This window comes from Nelumbo nucifera, chromosome 5 (genome assembly GCF_055504915.1).
Source record: "Nelumbo nucifera cultivar China Antique chromosome 5, China Antique-T2T, whole genome shotgun sequence".
NCBI lineage: Eukaryota > Viridiplantae > Streptophyta > Magnoliopsida > Proteales > Nelumbonaceae > Nelumbo > Nelumbo nucifera.
The window spans coordinates 6,813,073-6,824,890 of NC_142653.1; the positions used below are offsets into that span (position 1 = coordinate 6,813,073).

At 37.6% G+C, this 11,818-nt stretch overlaps 1 protein-coding gene across 5 annotated transcripts; it reads left to right on the forward strand.

The window, feature by feature from the left end:
- Window positions 1-415: 415 nt before the first annotated feature.
- LOC104608649 (transmembrane protein (DUF2215)) lies at window positions 416-10,814 on the forward strand. 5 transcript variants are annotated; one of them, XM_019199684.2, is made up of 11 exons: window positions 416-698; window positions 2,510-2,756; window positions 3,231-3,453; window positions 3,802-3,959; window positions 4,036-4,181; window positions 6,518-6,580; window positions 6,677-6,769; window positions 9,367-9,528; window positions 9,696-9,802; window positions 10,086-10,264; window positions 10,370-10,814. In XM_019199684.2, exons 3-11 carry the CDS (start codon window positions 3,305-3,307, stop codon window positions 10,627-10,629), a joined length of 1,317 nt encoding a protein of 438 aa, XP_019055229.1. In that variant the 5' UTR covers window positions 416-698; window positions 2,510-2,756; window positions 3,231-3,304; the 3' UTR covers window positions 10,630-10,814. The 5 variants fall into 5 exon arrangements, with proteins under 5 accessions (XP_019055229.1, XP_088744933.1, XP_019055225.1 ...); XM_088888807.1 differs by having other exon boundaries at window positions 10,095-10,264; XM_019199680.2 differs by lacking the exon at window positions 2,510-2,756 and having other exon boundaries at window positions 441-698.
- The last annotated feature ends 1,004 nt before the right edge of the window (window positions 10,815-11,818 follow it).

The following is an 11,818-nucleotide window of genomic DNA, read 5'->3' on the forward strand; positions in this document are numbered from 1 at the left end:
CTTACTTGTAATTGACGTTGAGATATTCCGAATTCGGCTTCGGTTCAGTGCAAGCCGTGCTCACACCATTCAATCAAATAGCGTTTTGCAACCTTGATAATATCTCATGAAATAAAACACAATAAATACGGAGATATTTGATATTTTCAATGCGTACTGTAAAAATTATTCGGACGGGTGTTGCATTGATCGAAGCCGAATTCCGATATTTCCGATCTACGGCTGAAAGGCTGTGAGGCCAGTGAATACGGTTTTGTGAGGATAAAATCCGTCGAATTCACATTTGGGCGCCCTATATGCACCAACGCCAGAAATATTATTTATACTTGTCAGTGGGAGATATTTCCAATGCACGGTTTGATGTGCTACGGGGCGCAGATGTCTTTTCGAATCCGTTGGTCAAATCTTCGCGCAGTGGGAAAGTTGGGAATTTCCATTCTTGCCCTCCAATCTCGTATTGACTGTTGAGAACAGATCTTCATAGAAGTTTGAATTACCTTCATGAAGTGAGGCAGCAAAATTGCCGTCGCGCGCTCATATTTTTTGATTTCCTAACCAGCCAACTCGCGAAGTCACTATGAGACGAATAACGCAAACTGCATTCTGCGTGGGATTAGTCGTTCGTTTTTTGTTGTTTTTCTTTCTTTTTGCTTCGAATTCGTCCGCTGTCGTCGCTGCAGATGATGACCTATCTATTGGTAAGATGCTCTCTTTGTTCTCACTTTTTCCTTTTGTCACATGTTGAACTCAATTTAAGAGAAAAAGTTGAATTGAGCTGAATCCTCCAAATTTGCGTTCTTTCCCGGTTCCCCTTTTTCGATGGGTAGCTGACCATTCAGCCTCATGATTGCTGGCTAGTACGCTGATCAATTAAATCCTCATATCGAATTTCCAAGAGGACGGAGTTCTTCATCAATCTTTAAGTTTCTGATTAGAGATTGGGCCCCGCTAGAATGGTCTAGGGTTTGACGGCTAGGAAGGGGATACTAATGGAGTTCAGGGAAAACAAGGTGATAAAATGCCATGCTTGCGCACCATGGAGATTAGCTTTTCATCTAGCGAATTCTCTTTTGATGACAATTTTCCAAATGCATTTGAGACCGTGTGTTCTGGAAATCTTTCAAGTTCATATGGTGGTTCCAGGCTTAGATATAACAACTGATTTCAATTTAGTTAGTTTAGCATTGTACCTGAGGGTGTTGTTAGAGTTGTGAAATTTAATCCTTATAATAGAGAATTCACATCTATACTCTGGAAGCCCAAATAGACTAAGGACTTGTATGTAGCTATAAGAACTGCGGATTTACAGAAGTCTAAGGAGAGATATCTTGAAATTCGTGGTTTTGTCATTAGTAGGTCACAGGGGTCAGGCTACCAATGAATATGCCATTTTCAAAAATGGAAACATGGATGTTTCTATTACTGAATTTAGAGGTTTGTTTCTGAGAAATGATTCAAAAGTGAGATCAGAAAGTGGGGAATGTCTTACTGGAATAGAATTTTATTGTTGTTGTTGAAGTTCCTAACAAACCCAAGAACAATATAATCGTTTGGCAAGTGGAGAAAATGGAAAGACAATGCAAAACAGAGCACACAGAGATTTAAGTGGTTCAGATTATGGCCTATGTTCACTGACATTAAAGGAGAAAAAAATATACTATCAGCAATGGAGATTTACAGTTAGTGTTCACAGCCTCTCACCAAAACCCTAGCTCCCAATACACCCAAAGTTCACACTCCCTTGTTTCTCACACACTCACTTGTTCTCTTTCTTGGACTCCAAGATACAAGGCTATTTATAGCGAGAAAACCCTAAACTGGGTTGGCCCCTCAAAACTGCTAAGAATCGAATCGCGAGTCTTGCAAGATCTCGCTATGAGTCTAGACTTGCGAGATCAGTCTGTGAGATCAATTCAATGCGATCTGCAATACTAGTTTACTGCCTAACATGACCAAGTGACATGTGATTCCACCTAATGTGTGATGCGATGTTCAAGTGACCTACAGTTTTGGATACTTGCGATGAACACTTGCTTGCAATTGTAATATCCAATTGCAACTACCTCAACTATGATTTCCTTAGCAATAAGAGTCCATACTGCATTCCCAAGGAGTGGCCCAAACCCTCTGCTTCCACCACAGACCACTATGAAAATTTGCCTTTGGGTTTTTCTCAACCTTGTTCGGGTTGGGTCATGGAGTGAGATTGCAACTGGAATTCAAGGCGCCAACATGACAATTGCAACCAAGGAAGCCGTGGAAAATTTAGTTTGTTTTCTTCTTAAAAGGAAAAAAGAGTCTTCTACATGATTGGAGAATGTAAGGTCATCCATGCATTTTAATCCAAACTAGAATAAATTATGAGAGGTATGGCTTGCAACTCATGCTTCACTTATGAAGATAATATGATACACACACACATATGTATGTATTGATGAGCAACAGAGTTAAGACAATTTTTGTCTAATTTTGACAAATACCATATCTTGAAACTGGTATCTTGCTGCAGCATTTGGAGTGTGACACAGGGATGTAGGAAGGAGAGAAGTGACGATACAATGAACACTTAAATGCTCAGCCAGAAAACAATGTCACACAAAGGAATAGGAACAGCTCGTGCATTCAACATTTATAGCTAAAATTTAGTATTTATAAGGGAGTGAGAGCTGCTTCCATTTCTTTGCATTGGTTTTTTTGGTAGACAAGGGCTGCAGTTATAGAGAATTCAAGGTAGCTGGTTGGAGATGAAGATAAAAGTAAGTGAAAGAATTGCCTCTAAAAAACAATTATTATTTCTTTTTACAAATATCATCTTTAAACCAGGTCCAAACCCCTTTTCAATTCCACCTCTGGGATCATCTTATATTACTATAATCCATACTACAAAGTAAGTGCATACTGAAATTCTGTCAACTTGAAATTTGTATAATCATATTATAATAATTGGAGATACTTTATTTGGTAGATGTATACTCAAAGAAGTTTTATAAGTATAATTGCTATCTAGATAAACAGAACTGCATCTTTATCAGTAAATTAGTAGAAATATAGTTAGGTTGTCTAAGAAGGTGACTGCACGATCTGTTAGAAAGTTCTGCTAACTAGGTGGAAATGAATTTCTGATCATGGCACTTTTCATTTTCATCAAATTTGTGGCCATCTGGAAAAGCCATCTGGTTGAGTTGTGAGCTTATTTGACTTTTGTCAATATAACTATTTTGGCTCTGCAGTTGTTGCTCACCCAACCACGTTGCAGCTATCATCTGGCTTTCCTGTAAAAGATTCACCAGGTTCCAAACCAAGCATGTCAATGGTTTGTAATAGGGTTCACATCCGTGGCCTTTCGAGGCTTAAAAGCCTTAGGAAGTATGCCCATTCATTGAAAGTAATTGTGAAAGTTATTCAGACAGGATCAGGGATTCGTCTTCAAAATGTTGAGGTTTGTTTCCACAGGTGAGCCCTATCCTATTTTGCACGGTCGCACCTCAAAACTGCAGGCTGTTAGACTTTGGGAATTTCCATTATTCAAGCTATCTGTTTATTACTTCTCCATACTTGTCTCACTAGGACAGATTTTCAAGAACTTTGATGTTTCATTTGAAACGTCTAGTTTTTCCTCATAGTTAAATATAGTTCCCCAATCCCCACTTATTGCTTAGAGAAATGGCATATGAAGCTGACTGAACTATATAGTAGTAACTAGTATCTTGTGGGAAAATTCAAGATGTAGTGCAATTTCATTTTTCCCTGGAGTTAGTTGCAGAACATTGAAACCAGTTGCAATTTTGTGTTTCTTCACAGGAATATGTCTCTTGGGATAGGGATGTGCCCTCAAGGCAACTGGGAGAAACTTGTTAAGGGTTCATGGGTTCGATCTATGTCTCCTTATGACAGCAAGCTTCTAGACATACGGATGCCTGGTCTGACCTCTGAAATCTTTGAGGTATCCACTGAAGAAGGTATATTCCTTTGGCCAAGAATCTGAGTTTTGTTTATGATCTTAGCTTCTAATATTATTAATTAATCTATTGGCAGAGTTTTTGTCATATCGCATCTTTTTTTTAGTCATTGGAGTAATCCTGATAACATTGGCACCTGAGTTTGGCAACTCCTTAGTTTTCTATTATAGCAGTGCGATGACCGTTGGCATTATCCTTGTGGTACTGATGGTCCTTTTTCAGGTATGTTACTGTTCTGTTTATCCTTTTTTCCATTTGTAGACTTGGGTGACCAGGTTGGGTTGCTCCATTGCGGCCTGGGTGAGCAGGGTTCGAATCTTGGAAACAGCCTCTCTGTATGTGCAGGGGTAAGGTTGTGTACATCTGTCCCTCCCCAGAATCCACATTGGTGGGAGCCTTGTGCACTGGGCTTCCATTTTTTTGACTTGAATAACTCTGAGTTTGACATTGCATAAAATAAAGGGTTAAGTACTCTGCAACCCAATGCAGAATTCTGAATGACAGCCCCCCCCCCCTATAAACCGCATCCTACCCGTGAATTTGGCATCAATTCATGGTCAGGATTCATCCCCCCCCTGTACGGTGGGGCTACAAAATTCTGATCTGGACTGATCAGTCATTCTCCCTAAAATAAATCACCAAGAAGTGTTCAGTTTATGGTTGCAAACTTGATGTTCTGTGACATGGAATTTGTCTAAAAATTGAGATTAAATATTTTGAATCTTTTTATTGTTATTCTGTATATGATCAACTTTCTGATTTGCATCAATTTCACAGCCAGTGCATGAGTGCAACCTGGTATGAGTATGACCTGCCAAGTTGAAAAGGGAACCAAGTTCCTAACTGAGTTGGTCTGACTTCAAGATTGGTGTTGTCAAATCTGGATTGGACAAAAAATTGGAAAGTTCACTAGGCAACTGGTAACAGTTTAACTGGTAATTTGATTGTTCAGCCCTTCAAATTTGTCAAGAGATCAGGACCCAGGAAACTCACCAGGTCACTGGTTCACCAGTTCAACTATCCAAGTTGATTCAGGTTTGACTTGAGACAGGATTGCTCCAACTGGAAAAAGCTGGTGATCTGAACTTATTCAGAGGTCTAGATAGCATTTATGTGACTAATACGCTGCATAATTACAAGGAAAATGCCAAAAGAAGAATTGTTGGATGTAGAACCTAGCTAAAGGAATCATGATGCAAAGAATATCAATATTTGATGAGAGCACAAAATCAAAACTTGTTACTTCTCAAAAAATAGAAAAAAAAAGACTCCTAAGTAGTAAGTTAATGGGAGGAAAATAACATGAAGAACCTTTTCTCTTGAAAAGAAACAAAATCTTCAAGAAGCATATCTTTTTGCTTATTTCATCTTCTAGAAATTAGGGAGATGAATAAACTGGGGAAACAAAACATCGACCAATAAGCATAGAAACAATTAATTACTGAAGGGTATAATATCTTTATTTTTAATGTCAGATAATGTCCAGTCTATAAAACTGTTGGTCTTGGTGGAAATGTAGTTGAACTAAAAATAACAAATAAGTCAGAAATGTTGGAAATTTTGTATAAATTTTACAATGTTGTGAACATTAAATCTATAAATTTGAAGAAAATATCAATCTATGAAAATATCTGTTAATATATAAAATTATGAAGGGACATATTCTTTTAAATAATATATCATTATAAAGTGATAAAAATGATGTTTTTGAAGTGATACACCATTTCAAGGTGTCCACTTCCTCTAAGAGTTTAAAAATTTTAGTCTATAGTGTTTGTTATCGGTATCTTAACTTTAAATATTATGAATATATTTTGAGAGGAATCCTATGAATATATTTCATAATGAAAATAAGAAGGAAAGAGTCTTCTACGTGGAAAATTTGAAAAATAATAGATTTGAAGATAAAAAAAATCATGTTAAACAAATTATTTAGATGACATATATGTTCATATATATTGAAAACCTTACACTGATATGATTAACAAAGTAAATATTTTGAGAACAATATAGAAGATTTTCATGCATTGGGGGATATATATTGGGGTAGAAGAGCTGGGGCAGACCAAAAGGGACATGGATTGAAGTGGTAGTGAGAAATGCTTTCAGAGTTTATAATTTAACAATGGATATGACACTGATGGAATGGTGGAATGGAATTCATGTAGCGGACCCCATAAAGTTAGGAGTTGGGACAAAGCTTAGATGATATCATGATGATGAGTTGATAACAATGAACCATATAAATAGAAATATTTAGATATTTTTAATCATCATCATGTCAACTGCATCGCTAGTTGGCTTGGTTGACTACGGATGGGTTGAAACTGGTCCCTTGATCTGAGTTCTAAAGCATCAGACTGACTGCAGTACGTTATTTAGCACTGTCAGCCATGCAGAAATCTCCTTTCCAATTTGGGTAGGTTGGACCATGTCATCTATTACAATTCCATCATTTACATGGATCTCCGATAAGAGATGGGACTTCATGCATTCTTTTCAATTTTGGTTGATTATTTCATTTATTTAACTCCATTCTTGATATGGATCTCTGACAGGGCATGAAGCTGCTCCCTACTGGTCGAAAAAATTCACTTGCAATTTTTTTATTTTCTTCTATTGTGAGTTTCAAGATTGTTTCCAATGTTGGGTTCTTTCATTTCATTATATTTCCCGTTGAAATAAGTTTATGCCAACTCTAATGCCATCTTGTTCAGGTTGGCATAGGATCTTTTTTTATAAGCTATTTGCTAGGCTTGGTGCATTCACTACTTATAGAGATGGGATTCCATGAAGACATGTACAATCCTGTACGTAAGTTTTTCTCTTCTCTATTCCCAAAAGTTCTTTGTAATTCTATTATGAAGCAATTCCATGCAGGCATGTACCTACTTTATCTATGCTTCGTTTGGCCCAATAAATCCAATAACTGTGACAATACATTTTCATTATAATGCATCCGTTACTAGATTAATGCTCCAAATATGCTGTAACTAGTGGAACATTGCTCAATGTACCCATTTCATGGTTTGCTCATGCTTTGAGCACAGAGCTGTTGGACGAAAAAGGAGGTTAAATGGTTGAATAATGTTGTCCATCAGAAGTTCTTTTCTGGAATCACATTCAAACTAGTGGAAAAGCCTATAACATGCCAAAATCAAAGTCACTCTATTGAGTCTGAAATTATGATAACACAATCTGAAATGTCGCTTATTTTGGATTTGGATGATCCATTTACATGATCAGATCCAATTTGATTTCTGAAACTTAACATCCATTTAATAATTGCTGATGTGGATTTGACCCCATCTGATCTATTTATATATAATTATGTATATGCATCTATCTATCTATCTATCTATATATATAATATGTTTCAAAGTTTATAATTAATAACTTCCAATTTGAGATACTTACATTGGATTGTATTCGGGTTCAAGGTTTTAATAATTGGATTGGATTCAGATGTGGCTGGATCTGATCCAAATTGCATCCCTACTCATAGAGATCAATTTAAGACAATCAATGTATCAATTACATGGAAAATGCTGTTATTAAGTTTTAGTTATGGGACCAGTTTTGAAAAGGTATACTCAAAAGATCAATGTGCTGGGTCAAAAGATCAGCCAATTCTCTAGCTGATGGTTTAGCTAAACAAGGAGCAGAAAGGGATTCAATATTTTGGGCTAAGTTGTAATTTCGTGTTTCTTCCTATTCTTTTGTTTTCTTGATTGTACTTGGAAGATAAGTGTGTTTGTCTTCCTTATGTAACTTCTTTGGTGAATTAATGAAATTGTTGTTGATAAAAAAAAAAAAAAGATCAATGTACCCACATGCCTAAATAAGCACTATATATAGTTTATTTTATAATGCCAAAACTTTGTCTTCATGTCAGAAGACCGTCTCCATTTATTTTCCTCTCTCCATTCTACTCATCTCTCTCTCTCTCTCTCTCTCTCTCTCTCATGTGTTGTTAAGCTAGTATCTATTAAGTTTTCAATCCTATACTGTGTGACAGCATCTTGCTAATTATAACTTAGGGGGTGTTCAACAACATGGTTGGTTTTGTTTTTGAAAACAAAAACAACTGCCATATCAGAAAAAAAGAACAATATAATTTTGTTGATGTGGCAGTTGTTTTTGTTTTCAAAAACAAAACCAACCATGTTGTAGAAAATCCCCTTAATTATATACTGCAATTACAGGACATGTTTGTAGTCTGTTTTGTTACATGATATTCATTTTTGAAATACCTAAACGGAGATGGTGAGCTGATATCACTGCAGTAAAAAGTTACATGATATGCAACTGGTTAGCTGCAGCAAAAGGTTTTATATTTACCTGTCCAAGATCAAGTTATACTTGGTGTGCATAGCTCCTGTTCGGATGCCAAGTTTTTATGCTAAAAGCAATGGTAGGTATATCAGTATTTTTTTAGTGCTCTAAAAATTCATGGTCTGCCTTTGGACTCAATTTGTGCATGCATGTGCATTTAATTAGGGTAGTAAAAATGACCACATCTCTCAATAGCAACAGTAATAGAGTGGTAGAAAGATGGTGGAAAAAATTTTTAGCATTTGAAGATGATTTTCTGAGGCAATACCAAGGTTTTTAAAACCGAACCAGACAGGGAATCATTCTGGGGTCCAGTTCCCGGGTCGAACGGTCCGACCGTCCAGTCCGAATAGACGGCCCACTCTGACAAAAAAATTGCCAAAAACCATTGTCCAGGTTGGCGGTTTGCCCGCTTGGGTCAGTGATTCGCTGACCAAATCAACGGTTTTTGGCCAAAAAAGGGTTTTGGGGTGAAACGGAACCAGACAGGTGACTGGCTCCTGGTTTTTCCGGTCCGACTGTCTGGTCCAGTCCGGTTTTGAAAACACTGGGCAATACAAGTTACGTACATCAATATTGAAATCACCAATTTGAGCCTATTTCCAGATGGAAACATGTAAGTATCTTGATATTATTATTGCTTAAATAACACTAATTTAAGTCTTCAAAAGCTGATTTAAGTTATCCATTGGTGCATAGAAGAAGCATATGTTGGGCTGTTTTTTTTTTAATACAGGCATATTACAAAAATATATTGGACGATATGATTGTTTAATTCTTTGTTAGGATGGTGTCCCAAGCATGTTATTGCAGGTAAATGTGAAGGTGTTATCTACCGGGTAAAGCTGATGTCTACATATTGTCTGACGAAGTTTCTGGAAATTGAATACTTGCAGAGAATCATCTAATCTTGTTTGTGCTGTTTTCTGTTAGCAGTCCTATGTTGATATTCTTTCAGACCTTTCTAGGCAAACCTCATTATTACAATTTGGAAGTTGTGGTTTTTTTAACTTCCCCAGCATTTTTTTCTTGTTTCTCACAATTTTCTTTTCCAATCAAATGTAAACCACAGTTGGCAATATTCTTGCTGGTTTGTGTTGCCTTGGCTGGAGCTTGGTTGGGGTTCTGGGTTGTCCGTAAATTGGTTGTAACAGAAGATGGATCAGTTGATAAAAGTATAGCTCGTTTTGTCACATACAGTATCTGGGTTTTTGCTGCTGTCATGATCCTTCAGGTGCATGTTATCATCATTTTCTACTCTTCTTCAGTCTCATCAGATAGTGCAACTTCCTTTTAAAAAATCAAATTTCCTTGTTCACTTCTTGTTCATGATCCCATTATGAAATTTTTATTATTTTATCACACATGGGGATTACTAAAGTGGAAGTTATTTTTGAGCAGAGTTCTTTGGACCCCCTTTTGGCAGCAGTGGCATTGGTAGCCGGAATACTGATCTCATTACTACTGAGGAGGGTTACAAAGTTGAGATCTTCACGTCACCGGCACAAGTAGGTCCCCTGTCCCAATTAACTTCTGAAAGATGAGATGTAAATACCTGTGTATATTCCTTTGGGACTTCTCTATCCAATTCTTTCAACCATGTACTACTTGGTCCTATACCTAACCTTTGGCATTTTTTGCACAACGTGCCCGATCTCAGATTCAAATCCACACTCATGCTTGTCAGCCTGAGATTTTATCATCATAATCTGCTACACCTGCATTCTACTCACTCTTGCTACATCCTATTGGTTGTAGTACCATATGAATATGAAATTAATTGATTACTAGTATTTTCAGGCATTCATCCAGACTGGCAAAGCACAACCGTAGAAAACTCCCAAACCAAGATTTCCCCACTGAAGAGTCAGATGATGAATATCAACACAAGATTCGAATGTTAGGAGAGTCGGAATTATTTGGAACTGAAACTAGACCCTTCAGACTGTCTTCCTGCAATTCTTCCCGAGGTTTGTATCATTCCTTGAATTATATTTGACATCAAGTAGAAGGCAGGGTTTAGATCAGAATTAGTTAATGGTGCAAGCTTGACAATTTCTTACGCAACCTTTCAGGTCTAGCCAAGACACCACCTTGTCGGTCATTGGATTCAGAGACCTACTATTCTACTTATCACAAGACACCTGAAAGGAAAGAATTCTCGAAAGACGAATGGGACAAGTTCACCAGAGAGTCCACAAAGAAAGCTTTGGAGGATTTGTTCTCTTCTCCTGACTTCAACAAATTTGCTGTAGCCAATGCTGAAAGGATAACTTTGGCCCCACCGAAAGACCACAGAAGTACTTCCAAGCAGCAAGGGAGATGGTTCATTTGATTCTAGGAATAGATATAACTTTATGTAATCATAACTGTTTCAATTCCAATTTGGTAGAAAAATGAGGGCGGTATCTAACATCAATCAAATTGTAATGTCCTTTCTCTTTTTGTACAAAAACACGTCCTCAAAAAAATATGCTGCACCTGTAATGAGTTCATCATCATTTATAACGTATGGTCTCCCGGTCAGTTGTTGGTTGGTGTGCGAAATTGTGATTTGTGAGTGTTTTCGGCCACTAGGAAATAGGAATAGGAGCATGGACGTCTGGTCTGATTTGCGCTGGGCGTGGGCTATTGAACAAATTACAGGGACTGATGCTGGGCTTAACATCTAGACTGATTTTGGTAGGTCAAGCTGGAGAAAGTAGCGAGCCCAATTGGCCTGAGTAACCCTATTCATGCATATTTTTCTAGTCGTGCAGATCAATATGCTACCACCACCAGTATTGCCTTAGCATCGGCAAACAAGTTGCGCTTTATTCGGCTCAAGCTAAAAACTGAGCGTTCTTGTTAGGCCTTAGTTAATTGAGGGTCACCGAGATCCCCTTATGCGCTGTTGGGATTTTTTCTAGTCCTGTGTGAAGTGTGAACTGCCAGAACTAATTATAAGGTTGTGTCAGAACAAGTCCTAGAAGAAGCGGGATCTGCTACTCACAAATGGGCGCCTCACAGGAAAATCCACCGTGCAGTGGGAACATCTCCCTGAATAATAACTAATAACTATGGGAGATGTTTCCAATGCATGGTAGGATGTGCGTGTGAGGCACCTGTGAGGAGCCAGGAGTGAGGAGCAGATCCGGTCTCGTCCTCAAAGGGGACCGATTTGTGCATATCTATTTTTTTTATGAACCGGGCACAATCTGACAATCCCACGAAAGAAAAAAAAAAAGACAATGAAACTAATATAATGATAAAGGTCAATTTGTGGATATTTATCTTTCTAAATATTGAGTCGTGATAAGGGCTGTCCCTCTATCAAAAACAGTATGTGCCCAAATCACTCAGATGAAGTTTACCCATAAAAAATGATTTGTATAATCGGGCATTGGAATTTGGATACAGTGCATCGTTCACATTCTGACAAGTGTGGTCATTCTATAATCGGGCATTGGAATTTGACAAGGTTTCTCAATAATTGGCTCTTGTCCACCAAACGGGAATTAACAAAGCCAGATCAAGTCGTGTTC

Excerpts from the sequence above, each read along its gene's own strand:
- LOC104608649 (XM_019199680.2), top strand. The coding sequence starts at position 578 with ATGAGACGAATAACGCAAACTGCATTCTGCGTGGGATTAGTCGTTCGT. Across the intron at positions 6,581-6,676 it reads TTTTTTTATTTTCTTCTATT|GTTGGCATAGGATCTTTTTT; the intron begins GTGAGTTTCAAG and ends CATCTTGTTCAG. Across the intron at positions 9,529-9,695 it reads CTGCTGTCATGATCCTTCAG|AGTTCTTTGGACCCCCTTTT; the intron begins GTGCATGTTATC and ends ATTTTTGAGCAG.